The 17,010-nt window shown below is 38.9% G+C and overlaps 1 protein-coding gene across 5 annotated transcripts in view; it reads left to right on the top strand.

The window, feature by feature from the left end:
• The first annotated feature begins 11,404 nt into the window (after window positions 1–11,404).
• Window positions 11,405–17,010, top strand: part of FMR1 (fragile X messenger ribonucleoprotein 1) — a 38,156-nt gene continuing 32,550 nt past the window's right edge. The window contains exon 1 of one of the 5 annotated variants that reach the window (XM_072876891.1): window positions 11,405–11,800. In XM_072876891.1, coding sequence (XP_072732992.1) covers window positions 11,750–11,800 — 51 coding nt within the window. In that variant the 5' untranslated portion in view covers window positions 11,405–11,749. The remainder of the gene's footprint in view (window positions 11,801–17,010) is intronic. The other 4 variants (XM_072876893.1, XM_072876894.1, XM_072876889.1 and 1 more) reach the window with 4 other exon arrangements.

Genomic DNA, 17,010 nt, shown 5'->3' on the forward strand with positions numbered 1-17,010 from the left:
TCTTTGTCCAATCAGTAACAAATAGTTGAGAAATTACCTGATGAGCAATATTGTTTCATATCCTCTCCTCAAGTAACCACAGTCCTGCTGTTCAGCATAATGGGTTTCCAATGGGCCTAATGCTGTGACTAGCTTTATTTTCTTCTCTTTCATGAGTGACATAACTAAAGCCATTGATAGCCTTTACAGTTTACTATAGAAACATTTCCGTTCATACGAATTGGTACAACAATTTGTGTTTATACCATTTGGAAGCTACTTCACATGAAACTGCCACAGTACTTCATTAAGACAAATCCCTTCAGGGTTTAAGATGCCTATCATCATAACGTCATTTAAGAACAATTGGTCTCTTGTGATCCTGACTGATAATGCTTGTCTCTTCCTGGGAAATGTTAGACAGTCATTTCAGAGACATTTTCCTTCTATTCAGAGATGCTTTTTCTCAGCTGTTGGTTAACTGTGTCTTCTGTTATTTCATCCCTCCATGTTCATCAGCTACTTTTTGGCAATACCTGACATACCTATAAAGCCTGTGTGGTAGAACCTGTGTCCACATTACAAGCTTTCTGTGGTATAGTTTCCAACTCAGAGATCTGCTGCAATGCACTCTGTAGCAGGTGAGCTTTGACAAGGCACTGAAAGAGTCAATAAAGAAGAAAAATATTGTCTCCTAAGCTTTATTTTTAACCACAGATGTGGCATTTTAATATTTAGTGAAAACTGGCCACACGGACATCACTTCTTGTTCCATCAAATAGCATGAATATCTGAACATGCGTGAAATGCAGAATTACTGCACCATTACAAAATCATAGAATAATTTAGGTTGGAAAGCATGTCTGAAGGTCATGCAGTGCAACTCCGTTTGTAGCTGGGCAACTTAGATCCTGAAGACTGAAGTGGTAGATGACAGGAGGAATCTTGACCTCACTGAAACCAGTAGCAAAGGTCCTGAGTACTTCTGTTCAGCAGACCACTTCATCAAAATGAATCTTATCACAGGACCTCAGTATTTGTGGTGTGGTTTAGTTTGTGATACAGAGTGAGAAAATAACTTGTGATTCCTAGTGATGACTTTTTGCATGTCACCAACCCAAGCTGTTGTTTTGCATGCACGCTAGGCAATGCCAAGTAGCCTACGCTCTCAGGCAACTAACAGAAAAACAGCCACCTGCAACTGGTGCAGAGGCACAACATCTCTGCAAGAATAACCATGTCTTTCACTCACTGAAATCTGTAACTTTCCTTCCACAGTTTAAACATTTCTTCCACCAGCTCCCAGATTCAGCAATGTCTGTTGCTCCAAGAGATTCAGAGAGCACTCATAAAATAAATTTACACTTCTTTTTTCCATCTTTTCTGAAAAATGTTACAAGTACAAAAGGAAAAATGATGCATTGAGTGAATGACACCTCTTTAAAATGCAAATCAATAATCACGTCTGACATCAAAACACTGGAGTTCTGCCAAATCTTTTATAAAGGTATGAATTGCTAATCTAACTTAGTACAGGACTAGGTGTTTTGACAATAATGTTAACAAAAGCAGAAGATGTATAAAGCAGGGAGACAAATGAGTTTTTCTAAAATATATGGTAATCACAAGCTAAAAGACCACAAAAGCACCTACTTAGTCTCATGATCTTTTTTTTTTTTTTAGGGTGGGGGAACAGACACCATGCTGTGTCCATGGCGTTGAATCCCTGTCACACAAATTGTGATGCAAGAGCCTTTCAAACTGTATTTTGAAAAACAGAACATACACTCACAGGCTTTTGCCTACAGTAGAATATGTAAATATAGGAACAAAATAGCAGTGAAGTTAATTTATATTTTCTTACTGGTGAATATACCTTATAAATTTGGGGCTGAATTCCCTTCAATACCATAATTTATAAAGCAATAATTTTAATCACGTTAAATTAGGTCCAGCAGTGCTTCTGCTTGCTGTCTGGTATTTTCCATAGTGGCAGAGAAAAGACCGGTCAATGGAGTCAAATACTTTATTGATATTTACACATACAAGAACCTGGCTTCCTACTAACATGATGATACATCTGCATGAGATTTATGTTAGTCTTTCAGGTGCTTTGCTATTGAGGAAGTACTGATTAATACTGGATACTCTATCTAGATGTATCTTTGTGAATAAAAGCAGACTGATTGTTGTAGTAATGATTTATCTAAACTCAAGCTTATTCAAGTCTAAGCTCAAAGATATGTCATCAATATTTTCAAACCCGGATTAAGAGATTTGAGGAAAATGTTCTCTATGACACTTTAGAAAAACTAGTTCATACTGGTTTTAAGAATACCTAAGTGTTGCTTGTGTTGAACACAGGCCTAGAGCCTTTGATTGTTACATGAGCTGAAGTGATTGTATAACTTGATACAGAATGGTAGGAATATTCATGATAATTAATTGCCATTTAGCTTGATTATCATTGTAAGCAGAATATCGCCTTCTTTTATAGTATCAAAATGTGTCTTACTTTCTGTGGAACTATATTTCATTGAACTATATTTCATAAACTATTTGCACTTCTTGTTTTTTCTAAAAAGTAATCGGAAAATGTCCTGGTTTTGTCTACCTACAAAGCCAGGGCCTTGGCTTTATACCATATACTTTTATAATCGAGATTCGCCTCTTCTGTAGTCAAAATTAGACCATTCTAATGGGTTACTGAAGCTAATTTTTACACATATATTTATTCACCTAAGTGTCCTGATTTAAAATTTTCTGAACACTACATAGACTATCTTTCTAAAGTTACGACCTTAATTTTTCTGTTGTTTTGTAAAGATAGACTTTTCTACCTTGCCATTAAAAGATAGTGTAAAAGTTTCAAATAAGTTTCTATTCCTTGAGTGATACTCCCTTTTTTTTTTTAGATTAAATTAGAGGGGATGTTCCTTTAGCAGCCTTCCATTTAATATCATGATGGTTTTGCTGAAAATCTCATTTGATTTGGTCCAGCAATACATTATTGAAGTGGAGCTTTTTAAAGAGTAAAGAGTACAGCACCGAAGTCCTTCCTGTAGAATGAGAACATTTAGTTGACTTTTCATTATAATCCAAGAGAGCACAACCTCACTCTCCACTTTCAGTACACATTACTTTATTTAAAAGTCTGTGAAAATGAAAAAGAACTCTAAGCTGAAAGGGCAGGACCATTAAAGTAGAATAAGTATAGTCTAGTTAAAGGGTTCATAAGGGAACTTCAGGATTCACCACATGTACTGCATAACTGTTTCATAGTCTTCTGAGTGGATGAAAGTAATGGAAGAACAATCTAGATCGTGGTATACAAGACAGTTCTCAAAATTAAAATACATTTAGCAATAACAAAAAAATAATCCTTTATAAGCGTTTAAATTTACTTCTAACAAAAACAATAACAAAAGGCATTATATATTCTTAGTGTTTAATTTTGTTCAAATATGGTTCCTGGGTTTATGTGAAATATTATTACTCCTAACGTAGTCTGTAGTCAGTATTTAAGGAGCTAATATAACGTCTTCTTTCAAAATTACAGTGAAATGTGTAAGCTATCTTAAAGCATAATTAAATATATGGCGCACATCAGTATTCTGAAGACAAATTTGTATCATCTCGTTTCCCACACTACAAGACAAATTGTCTTTGGGGGTCCTCTTGTGGTAAGACTTAATTATTGCACTTAAAATCTTCGTGGCGTTCAGTATAATCTTTAAACTGATCTGTATTCAAAGATTATTTTCTGCAGTTTGTGAAGCTACAGAAAATGCAAGTTGATATTAAGTGATTTTTGAAACCCACAGGAAAAAAAAGAAAGGTAAAAATATAGCTATGCCAAACATGTCCAGGATATAAACCTATAAATGGTATGTCAAAGACTGTTTTTCATACTAGTAAAGGATAAAATGTTAGCTATTGAGACAAAAATGTCAGCTACGTTAGCTGAAAAAAAAACAAAAACCAGAAAGCAGGACCAAAAGATTATTATTGCAGGCTGATTGCTTCCTTTGTTTGGTTTTTTTTTCACACTATTCACCTGTTGCCATAGTATAAGATTACAGTGTTGTTTTCTATAACAATTTAGTGGAAAAATACAAATCTTCTAAGTTATATATGCTTGTAATAGGAAGTTAAATATCACAGTCTGTCAGGACTATGACATTTTATATAGTACTTCCATAGCACTCCCCATCAGGGTCAATACAAATAATGTTAAGGCCATATAAATGTACTAGCATATATAGTCTTTGAAATACAGACCTATTGCTTCCCGACATCACTGGGAATTCTGCTATGGACTGGGAAGAGGCATGTGATCTTTTCAGATTAATCTCAGCAAAAACTGCAGTATGTTCAAGAGAGGCAGTAATCAACCTTCATAAATCTCTGTACTAGCTTCAGTATTGAAGAATCCTGCTCATACGCACAATGGAATGAATGCACTGCTAAAATCACTACCTGATGATGGCTCAATTGATTTACCATGGGTTCTAGAAAAACATGCTTGCATTCTGTGTTACAGAATTAGATATGAAATATTTTAGAAATGTCTATGTATTGTACAAATAACTTCGTGTTCTAGATTGACTAGAAATGTAGAGCCTATAAGCTCACGAGTTCCATCTTCGACATTGATGCTGATGAATACTGCCCTTTAACAAATATACAGGAGCCGGTTGAAAACCCAGTAAAGGCTCATAATGTGGAATTCATCTAACCAAGTGTAGACATCTATGGTGTAGCTGTCTTCATCGGAATTGTTGTCTAAGGTTCTGCATATGGCCACTGAAATGTAGGGCTGTACTTGCCTCACTCCCAAGATGGTCAAGTGAATCACAGCCATTTTGATACCAGTAACTTTTGGATATGATTCTTGATTCTATGAACCAAAGCCATCCCTGGTGAGTTAACTCCTAATGCACCAATCTTTTCTTTTCTAAAAGGCAACATTAATGCCTAACTCACGAAACATAAACTATTATTTAAGTGCTATATGTTCATACTAGAACTCACTTAACTGAAATGAGGACTACTGTATGGATTACCATACAGTATTCATACATAGCCATCCAGCATGCATATTGTAGGGGAGCATCTGTATGTTTGTGGTTAGGAATGCTGCCCAACCACATGAAAAGAACAGAACATTTCTCTTGCATTGCATTCTAACCAGTTGTACTCCAAGTCTTCTGTAATTTTTTTCTGTTTTAATTCATTCATTTTCAAGACCCACATAATTCAGGGAATCTTTTCACTTTCATCTCAAATGCGATTTGGTTAATGATTAATAAAAAAATTAGCTGAGTAAACAAACATGCAATTTTACTTATGAATGCGAGTGTCATCTATTAACATGGACTGTTTACAATACCAATATACTTCTGCAGATTAAATAACATGCAGGCTTAATGTACTAATAAATGCATTTGTGGGGTTACAAGAGAAATGGATAGAAACTCATGAGTGGGAAATGAAATTGAAGAATTAAGCAGCAAAACGCTACATGGTATGTTTTCAAATTCACTACTGATATTCAAAAAGAAAAAAGGAAATGTGTTACTGAGTTGTGGACCAACAACAGGATATATAGACATTGTTCTGGAACAATGCAGAAATTACTATTAATTTTAAATGAGACCCATTATTCCAGCAAATAACATAACATGGAGCAAATAAGAAAGAGATTACCCACCAAGACAATTATTTCACAGGTGAGTTGAATGACAATGACAGTTGTTTTTTGATGACCAAACTGAGCTAGAGCTTGGTAGTTACTAGGTAGTACTTTAAAAATGCATATTTTTAGAAGATTATATTTTTACAAGTTACAGAGTTGAATAACCTTCTGAAGTTTAGATTCCAGTGTTTACTTCTTTGAGTCTTCTCTGTGAAACTGGGAAGCTTATGTACTGCAGACTTAAATCCCTCAGGCTTCCTTCCATATTCAGGTCAGGAAGATACAGTATACTGTAGAAACTGAAAACCACTAGTGGAAACATATAGCTACACTAAAGTAGAATCTGTGACAAAATGAACCTTGGATGCCTATCTATTCTGAACTTACTATACAGAAAACTATACATTTGGAGGACAAGAAGGTAGAGTAATGACTTATAGAAGAAAAAAAGAAAGTAAAGTTTAATTGAAGGTCAGCTTAAGTAATTATGATAGAAAATCAATAGAGATTAGTTGGCTCTTCTCACATATATTTTTACAAGATCAAAGAAAATTACGCACCAGTCTAATACATGTAACGAAGGATTTTTGGTTTTAATCATTTTACAATACTTGGTTTTGTCTTTTTGTATTGGTTATACTTTCATTGCCTCTCCATGTGAACACTACCTTTTAGAGTATTTATTGGGACTCCCAGATAAAGTTCATATTAACTATTCAAAGAACTGAATGAACAGGCATAGTATAATCTGATTTCTTGTACACACAGAGTAACATTTGCAAATCTTCCCTGGTTTAGTTCAGCTTCTCTTCACAAGTTCTGGGAACACCTGATGTTCTACACTGTGATTTGGATATATGTCATTCCTGGGTATCACTTTAGTCAAGAACAAGCTAATAAAACTGCAATACTTCGGTTATATTTTGGCTTGTATCAGGAATAGTGTGGCCAGCAGGACTAGGGAAGTGATCGTCCCCCTGTACTCAACACTGGTAAGGCCACACCTCGAATACTGTGTTCAGTTTTGGACCCCTCACTACAAGAGAGACATTGAGGTGCTGGAGTGTGTCCAAAGAAGGGCAATGAAGCTGGTGAAGGGTCTGGAGCACAAGTCTTATGAGGAACAGCTGAGGGAACTGGGGTTGTTTAATCTGCAGAAGCAGAGGCTGAGGGGAGACCTTATTGCTCTCTACAACTACCTGAAAGGAGGTTGTAGCGAGGTGGGTGTCAGTCTCTTCTCCCAGGTAACAAGTGATAGGACAAGAGGAAATGGTCTCAAGTTGCACCAGGGGAGGTTTAGATTGCATAGTAGGAAAAACTTCCTTCACCAGAAGGGTTATCAAGCATTGGAACAGGCTGCCCAGGGAAGTGGTTGAGTCACCATCCCTGGACGTATTTAAAAGACGTGTAGATGTGGTGCTTAGGGGCATGGTTTAGGGGTGGGCTTGGCAGTGCTAGGTTAACGGTTGGACTCGATGATCTTAAAGGTCTTTTCCAACCTAAACGATTCTATGATTCTATGATAGTCAACCTTCATCTGCTATTGATTAATCATAAAGCAACCTTGTCTAAGAAGTTTTTCATCTTTATATCTCTACTGATTGTAACTGCTTCTTCCAATTGCTGACCTAGTTATTATAACATGACCATTTCAGTTACTGGAAGGCACTTTATTGAGACTACATTGTAAACCAACAGGAAAAGAGCATCTGACTATCTTTAAACTAGTCTGATAGTCTCCTGCCCTCTGAAACTTTTGGGTACAGCTATAAACTGACAAGACAACAGCCTGAACTGTTTGGACTAATTGAAATAACTCAAAATCCTATCTATCTCAGATGAATGCAAACTCTTTTTTTCTCAGTATCAAATACAGTGTCAGAAATAAGATACATATATTGTGACTACTAGACTTAGATGGAAATACAGAAGTCTAAATATCACTTGTATGGCATGCTGAAAGCCATAATGTAGGAGAAAATAAGTCATCCAGGAGAGGCTCCTGTCTGAAGCAATGCACAAGGAAAACCAGCAGATAAAAATTTGAAAGGTTGAATTAAAATCTCTACGAATGTCGGCAAGACTAAGTTGAAGCCCAAAATGGGTGTGTAAATAAGGAGAATTGTATAAAATTCCATTAAGAGACTTTGATAGTTAATCAGATTACCATCTTTTAAAAATAATTTCATGAGTAACTCTTACCTGTAGTCCCTGACCAAGCCTTAAGGCAAATAGCACAAGGTGGGAAAAATACTCAGTTGTTCCTGTCACTCTTACCCCAGTGTCTATATGAAGGGTCTTTCACAAATCAATTAATGAGCAATTCATGATGCAGGGAAAGGCTCTGATTGTTGGTATTGTTCTGAAAGGCTGGTGTTGATGGCTACATTTTAAATGCTTAACTCCTTCAATGTACTGAATCAAAACTAGCATTTCCTGGTGAAGATGAATAGACAAAGAACTGGAACACCTAAGATACAAATCCTAGGGAAATAGTATTAGCTAAACTGGTACCAATGATCAAGGATACAGAACTCTGATATGCCCTGAGGAGTGCCATTTATGTTAGCTTTCTGTCCTTCAACTTTCCTAAGGAGGACAAGATGGGAAGAGACCTTTTTCTTATATTCTCCACAAATATTTAAGAAGGCATTTAGAGTAAATCCTTCAGTGAATGAAAGTCAAAGTTGTCTTTTTTAAAATTATTTTTATGATGAAAAGAGGTATTCCAAATGCAGAGTGCCTGAAACACCTTCCAATTAGCAGATCAGCCTGCAAACACCAAACAGTGTAGATCTGAGTAAGAAATAGAAGCACTGAGCATCTGTAGGACCAAACCCAAGACTTGGAACAGGTGAGTTGAGATTGTTGGCGACTATGAAAGAATTCGGGGGGGTAGAGGGGTGGGGAATTTTCACTGAATTATAATCCCATAGCCACTGCATAGTGTAACTGAACACTAGGATTATATGTAAGAAGTCTAACATTTGAATAAAATAACATTTTACCCTTAATATTAAAAGACTTTAATGGAATTACTGAGATGTATTTTTATAGTGACACTGTGTTTGAAATATAGACACATTTAAAAGGATGTAGTTTAAGTCTACATAAGAACTAGTTAATTTGTGAACACATTTCAGAAGGGATAGACAGCTCAGTCTGAAAATAGTTTAAAATAGCAAAAACAGTAAGTAATTTGGAAAATAAGAAGAAAGGTTAATAGTCAATCAGCAGAAAAAAATAGAGAGTGCGCTCTGGAAATATGTAAATTCTCTCATTAAGTAGACAAGGATTAGAACATTCACTAGTCAGGACAAAATAAAAAATGTTGAATTTAAGCAATGGCGAGGAAAATTTAAGTTAAGCATTAGGGAAGATTACACAGTACAGAAGCTTTTAGCTTAGGGAAAGTGGTGAAATCATCACCAGAAGTCAGAGCTAAATTAGATACCTTTATATTCTGTCTACTCAGAGATAATCTGCCTGCATGACAGCAACCTTTTATTAACAAGAGAATAATTATGACAAATAATGAATGCAAGAAAACCTTCAGCTAACTTTGTTTTAGAGCTGGGCATCATCTCTCCCAACAGACTGTTGAAATTTTGAGTTGAACCATTTATATGGTTTCTAGTTTTTAAAAAAGTATTTCTGACATTAACATGTAACGAGAGAGGTCTATTTTACCCAAATTTCTTTACGGACACTCTGTAAGATCTTATCTCCAATGTGTTTTTACACATTGGTTTCTAGTTTTTAAAAAAGTATTTCTAACATGAACATGTCACGAGAGAGGTCTATTTTACCTAAATTTCTTTACGGACACTCTGTAAGATCTTATCTCCAATGTGTTTTTACACATTGGTTTCTGGTTTTTAAAAAAGTATTTCTAACATGAACATGTCACGAGAGAGGTCTATTTTACCTAAATTTCTTTACGGACACTCTGTAAGATCTTATCTCCAATGTGTTTTTATTCATACACAAATCTTGTGTCATTGCTTCCTGTCTTTAAATTTTCCCTCTTTCAGTCCTCCTGGACCCTCTGCCACTCCCAGGCAAGTCAGCACAGCAGACTGTCAAACTGAATCATTAGCTTGAACTGACCCTTCATCATACTCAAGAATTTGCTAAAAAGAGTATCCAAATCTGATTAAAAGACAATCAAACGCCTTCCCTTCAAGGTACATTGCATAGCAATCATACTGTTAAATTTACTTCAATACTGTGTATGCATACAATAAACATCACAATAAGCAGGTGAACACATATTATACAGGGATTGCTACAGGCAACTCTCAATCTCTCACACATTAAAAAAAATAAACAGAAAGGAAACATTTTGGTGGCTAACAAGAAATACTGTACACCCTTTCATAGCTTAAATGTAAAATGCAGCATACCGAGAAACACTAATTTGCAAGGTTTGAAACACAGTAAGGTAAAAAACAAGAGGAAATATTACATCATGGGCTTACTGATTTCAAGAGTTTTAAAAATTCCTCAGTAGAGGAATTCACCCCATGACTTATATAAGGAGAGCATTATACACTTAGAGAAATCACAGCCATAGTAATACATTGTAATTGTGATTTTTGAGGGTAACGGTAGAACTGTTTTTTTTCTTCCCTTATTCTTTGTAGTTAGTAGAAAAAAAACACACGTAGGAAGATCATGTTAATGTTTGTGCAGGTCTAATGAAAGGCTGAACAAGCAGCTTTTGTGCTAGTATACTTTCAGTTGTAAATGCTCCATCATGGCTACAGCAGCTCTTTAAAATATTCACCACCGGGCTCTATGGTGAACCATATGCACAGTGGCACACTTTGCTGTCAGAAAGTTTACGAGTTTAAATGTCCGTGTTTAAATGTGGATAAATTAATAGTACGTTACATGGCGAACTTCTTAGTTTGTTGAACAAAGCTTAACTCTCACATGGAGCGGTAAACGGACTAGCACATCAGCCTTCCAGGCCAACTGGTCTGTTCATCTTGTATTACACCCCTTATGAGGTGTTTAGGTCTTCAGCATAACCCTAAAAGCCAGACCACTCGTTAGTGCAGAACTCATTAAACGTGCCACAACAATCCACATTTTATTCTTCACTCTTGATCATAATCAGTGAGGCAGAGACCACTGCACGGCTGAGCCTACTTCCCCCTGCCTTGGCAGCCACCTCTCACAGCCTCCCTGCCGGACTTGACCCGAGTCCCACCGGGCGCAGGCCTCCTCCTTCCCCTCCCCATCCCAGCAGCCCCCACTCTCTCTCGGCCCCATCATTCCCATCGCCTCCCCCTGGGCACCTGCAATCTCATGGCCCCCAGAAGCCATTACTCGGCCCCGTTTGCTCGCCCAGCGGGCCCCAGCACTGCCCCCCCGCACCCTCCCTCAGCCCAGGCCATCCCCCCGCCCCGGGCAGGCCGGTGTGAAGACACGGACACCCCCCACCCGCGCCCCGTCACAAGGGCCTGGCGGCGCAGGCCGCGCGCCCCGCCCCTCTCTGGTCAGAACGCGCAGTGCAGCGCGCAATCTGGTTGGCCAACGGGGCAGTCACTCAGACGCGCGCCAGGAGGGGAGGCGGGATCCCAGCCACGACTGCCGGGTTCGCTCGCCCCTTGCCGCTGCGGCTGCGCGCGCGCGCGGCCCGGCCGTTAGGCGGTGGGCGAGCGGCGCGTGCTGGCTGGGGCCAGCTCCCCGCCCCGCCCCCCCGCCGCGGCTCGTCACGTGACGCGGATTTAGCGTTTACATTCGAAACGGGCGCCCCCGCGCCCCCCCCGCGCGCGCCGCCCGGCGGTGACCGTTTCGCTTTCATTTCCGGGCGGCCGAGGGTGAGGAGCGGCGGCGCCGAGCGTCCCCGCATCCCCCCCGCAGTGCTCCCCCGCGACCCTGCCCTCCGCCCCTGGCGCGGCCCCACCCCCTCGGGCTCGGAGTGAACCGAGATTCCCCTTCCCCTCCCCCGCCCCGGCACACACACCCCTCCTCCTCTTCCCCCTCCTGCGCCGAGAGAGAGAAAGGGAAGGGAGGAGGCGCCGGGCTTGGGTCTCCCGCACCGAGCCGCCGCGGCACAACATGGAGGAGCTGGTGGTGGAGGTGCGGGGCTCCAACGGGGCCTTCTACAAGGTACCGGCTGCTCGCCGCTGGGTCGGGCTGGGCCTCAGGGGAGGGAGTGGGGCCTGGGACGGGAGGAGGAGGAGGCGGCGGCGGTGGCGGCTCCTCCTCCCCGCTCTGAGGGAAAGCGGGGGCCCCGGGGCAGGAAGGAGAGGAGGAGGAAGAGTGGGGCAGGGGTGGAGGCCTCGGCGGGTCCCTCTCGGTGCCTGGGGAGAGGGAGCCGGGCCTCTGGGGTAAGAGGAGCCGGCGGCCGCCGCCGCCGCCCCAGGGCTGAGGGAACTCGAGGCCTGATGAGAAGGGAGAGAGGGAAGACGAGAGAGGGCCCCGGCGGCCGAAGAGGCCTTGGGCCTTCCCCCTATTGTGGGAAGGGGAGGCCCTCGCGCTGCCGGTGTGTGAGAGGAGGCGAGGAGAGGCCTGGGCCGCCTTCTCCTTGGCGCCGAAGCGAGGATCAGGGCAGGGGATGGGGCATTAATTGCTAAATCCTCAGCTTTTGTCGCTACTTAAGGAAAGTCTTTCTCGCTCTCTAGGTTTCCAGGAGAGCTGCACTGCTAGTGCACGGCGTTTAAGGCGGGGGGCGGGGGGGCTTGTTATATACACGTTCATGATAAAGTGCTGTCGTGGATTCCTGCTCTTAATGCCATGGCAGGGGACACTGCCTGCTGATATTAAAGAGAAAATTACTTGACGAAGTATATATGTGCTGAGTTGCTAAATACATTTAATTATCAAATGTACTTCTTACTGAAACTACTTAATGGCATTCCATGTTTGTTTCCAAGACCTTGTGCTGGTGCTGAATAAAGCCATCACTGAGCCTTGAATATATAGGCTGAGTACTTAATATTTTTATTAATACTGTGTAGTATTGCTGTGGCTTTGCATGAGTTGGGCTGTATTGATCAGCATGTTACTAGGGTATAATTTGTGGGTTTACCCTATTCACAGAAAAATTAAATTTTGACACAGTGGCTTTGGGCCTGCTGTCATTGACATGTTATCAACATACCAAGAACAGTCATGGGTCGGTTTCTGCAAGTTTACCATCGTTTAAATGTTCCTAGTACTTTAAAAATTGGGCCTAGTTATTGTGCAACATCCAATATTTATGTTAGCAATGAAGGAACAGGTAGAATTTCACACTCTTAGTGTGGTAGGGCAGGTTGGTATCCAAATGATACAGTTCCAACAGCTCTGAGTGTTTCTAAGAAAAAAAAGACCTCTTAAAAACTTATTTTTAAAATACATGTCATAATCTCTTATTCTGAAAATATTTTTTTTTAAAAAGTATGTATGAAACAAGTCTGTAAATATGGTAAAAAAAACATCCTGTGAGTTTGCAGTGTCATAGCCAAAGTCCTAGATCTGTATATTGCTTCCTAGAATTAAATTATTTAGTATTTTCAAAAATCAGTTTTATACTTTTAAAGATACAGTATTCGCTCAGAAAGAAACAGAAGGCATAAATATGTTGCATAAGAGAACTTTTAATGAGGCTTTTATCAAATTATATGAGAGTATTTACACAATAATATGAAATAAATTATAATAAAAATGACATTGTGCTTTTTTTTGTGACAAATATTATCAAAGAAACTTGGGAGAATTGAAAGCTTCTGTAACTTTTGTTTGGTTACATTCAGTTTTGACATCATGGGATCCTGTACCCCTTTTGTCCATAACATACTGACATTTCTGGTTTTAGTTTAGGTGAAAAGTTCATTTGAGCATATGTTCATGGGAGCTTATTCATTAAACATGATTTAATGTATCCAAGTTATAACACAGACATTGCCTCCAAGTTGCATATTATGTTTGCCTTCTAGCTTATAGAAATTTAAACATAGGAGTTTTTTTGTCTCCTCTTAATCTCTAACCAAGAGGACTTGGTTAAATTATCTAAGGGGACAAACAGGGCACACAGATTTATTGGTCTTCACCTGTATTACCTGTCCAGATGGAGCATGACACTTAAGATAAATGCAGCAACTTTTTTTTTTAAACTAAAAAAAAGCTTTTAAAAAAAACCTTCATGCAAGAATGTTCAGTTTTCCTCTAGCCTGAATTATTTGAATTTTAGGTGCTATTTTTTTCTTTCATCATAATGTCTGAGTATCATACTGTTATTAAGTAATTTATCTAAATGTTTTCTTGTGAGTTTTATGCCCATCTTGCAGATGGGGAATTTGATTATAAAATGAATTGGTTGACCCAGCATAACAAGAAGTGTGTGATTATGTCAAGTGCAGATTTAATTACAAGGTGATTTTATTTTTTTCATTTAAAAAGTTTCTTTAAGCAGCCTCTTGAGAAATGTTTTACAACAGTAGCACTGCAAACAAATCGAAAGGAAAACAGTTCTTTTATCCAGTCTCATGGTTTACTGATAACTTGTGATAATTTCTTTGGCTTTGAATAATTCTGAAGATCTTCATCAGAATATTTAAATTTTTGGAAAAATATGCCTCTATCTTGATATTAAGGCATGCAGGGGAGGAATATGAGGCTGCTAGAGTAATGACAAAGTGGCACAAGTAGGCACCTAATTGCCACTTCAGGTTTTCGTATCTTCCTTGTACCTCTCTTTGAGGACCTTATAAATTCAAGTCCCTAAGCACTTGGTTTCAGTCTTGAATGTACCCGGCAGCATCTTGATCTCGACAGTACAAAACTGGTGCCTAATTGTCACCTAAGCCTTACTCAGACTAATAAACCAGTCTTTTCTCTGCTTCTATTACCTGTGGGACTTGATCCAGAACGCATTCTGAGATACATCTGGAGGGATCATGTTCCACATAAAACATAGGAGATGATTTGAGGATACATTCATAGTCAACTAGAAGATTTGAATTAAAATTTCATAGTGGTCGGGTGCACTACATTTCACAGAGTACTGGAGTGTGTTGGTGTGATTGCTGTAGTGGAGACTAGTTCTTTCTGAATTGAATTAAAATATTGCTTGGTGAACACTTTGAACTTTCATGATTTTTTTTCTCCTTGGCTAAGATGAATTATTCCATGGAAAGTGCAGTGCAATCGATGAGCATGATTCAGGGATAATTGACAATCTAGTACCTAGAGATGCTTAGTCATGACTTGGTATGTTGCTGGGCCCAGAATCCTTGGAAAGAAAAGATTAGATTCCTTAACTTATTTTAGGAAGACTGATCCAACAAACCACCACGACTGTGAAGCCTAGGGGGAAGGAGCTGCCTTTTTGCAGCTCACAGCTAAGTAACTAAATCTTGAAGGTGTGTGCTATTAGGGCATATCTTTTCACCCCTTTTCTTGTATAGGTGTAGTAAAATGGGTTTTGAAGTTCTTATCTCATTTTCAGAGGACTAATAGACAGTCCTTTGTCTAATCTTCCCAGGACTAGCTTTAGATATTATTTGCCTCTAAAAGGGGACATGCTGGATGCCTTTCCACCATGGGATTGATTTTTCTTTTCCAGTTTGGGCGTGATTCTCTCTTGTAATCTCTGCTAAAGATGGAAAGTATCCTGTTTATGAGGCAGATAGTTTTGGAATTATGTTTGCTGTTAACATCTATCTGTTGTCTGTAACCAGTTTTTCCCCCTTCTTGCTCTATAACCTTGTTAAAAATCTTCCATTTTTTTTATCCTAGTAGCTTCAGCACTTTGCCATTGTTTCCTTGATTTTATAGATACTTCACATTTTTCCATTGAAGCTACAATTGACAAAATCATTCATCTTTCTTAGTTCTTTATTACTTCAGGTCTTGCTATTAACGAGTGTTCCCTTGGCCTCCTGTTGCATTCCGTATCAATTTTTTCTTTTCTTTCACTGTTCCACACAGATGTATCCTCAGCAAATATCTCCAGTCTCTTTATACATTCACAAGCCTGTCTGCTCAGTCCTTCTGGGGGTGATAGCCTATACCCTTTTCCCTCATTCAGTTACCATTTCTGTGACTTTCTTCTTTCCCTATTCTGTTTCTTTGTATGGCCTGCCTTTCTCAGATTTGATTAGCCATATGAGTTCCCTTTTGACTTTCTCCTTCCAACAGGTATGAAATGAAATGCTGCAGAACTGTTATGCAAACAGTAGGTGCACATTTGTATCAACATAGCATTTTTTAATCTTAAAAAGCGTATTTTCCCTACTTTCACTCTTTACTGTTAATTATCCTCCTTTACTAAAATGGTTGACAATGCTCACATCTGATGATGTGAGCAGACTTTTAAAAATCAACAAAACTTCATGGCAGCTGGAGCCTTTATTTGTTCCTTTGAAGTGTCTGTCATTCCATTTAGCACAAAAATAACAAATATGCTGGTGTTTCCAATAATTCTTATTTTGTATCAAATAATTTGTAAAATTTAGACCGTATCTTCAGCATGTAACCCTTCTTAGAATGTGAATGCTCACGTGTTTGGGAAATGCCATGACATGTCAATGTTGGAATGTAAACTTTTTTACTTAATTATGTCTGAAGCATGGAGAGAAATGTTAATGGTTTATGTGACTGAAAGTCAAATTTGGTGTACAAAACTTACCACATCTTATTTTTTTCCACGTTAGAGAAGAAGAATCCACCTTAGCCATTGTATAATCTGCTTCTGTTCACAGAAATAAAAGCAAACCTTTTTCACTGATTCTGATTTCTTTTTGTGTACTGTTATTTGGTATCTCTGCTATTAGTGATAGTGATATCCCAGCTGCTGTAGTCTTTCACTGTCCTGTTCCCTCATTTTACTTCCATCTAGTTTCACTATGTTTTTAATGCTTTTCATCTGTGTTCACATTCATCATAGCCAGTGTTCTGTCCCTTCTTGGGTGTGCATTTTAAGGTCACGTATATGCACCTTTATGTTTGAATTTCCATGCCCAACTTATACTCTTTATTTCAAAAAAAGACTGATGAATGCTTGTTGTACTTTTCATGATACTTTGTGTGAAATCAGTACCTCTTCTCTGCCTTTATTGACATCTGGGGCTGGCTTGTCCTGTGTCTGTGAATTTGGCTTGTGGTGTCAAAGGTCTCATTTCTTTTTAGCATTGTATATAATTTTACACATATCACAGAATAAAGGAAACCAAACAGTTCTGATAAGCTTCAGTTTTGGTTTTCTGAAGGCATTAATGGAGAAGTATTAGGTTTTTTTACGAAAACTTCGAAATGTTTCAAAACATTTCTATTTGTACTTAGAAGTGTACAAATATATAGTGCTGTAGAGTCCAAATACTTTTTACTTACTACAG

This window comes from Ciconia boyciana, chromosome 12 (assembly GCF_034638445.1).
Source record: "Ciconia boyciana chromosome 12, ASM3463844v1, whole genome shotgun sequence".
Taxonomy (NCBI): domain Eukaryota; kingdom Metazoa; phylum Chordata; class Aves; order Ciconiiformes; family Ciconiidae; genus Ciconia; species Ciconia boyciana.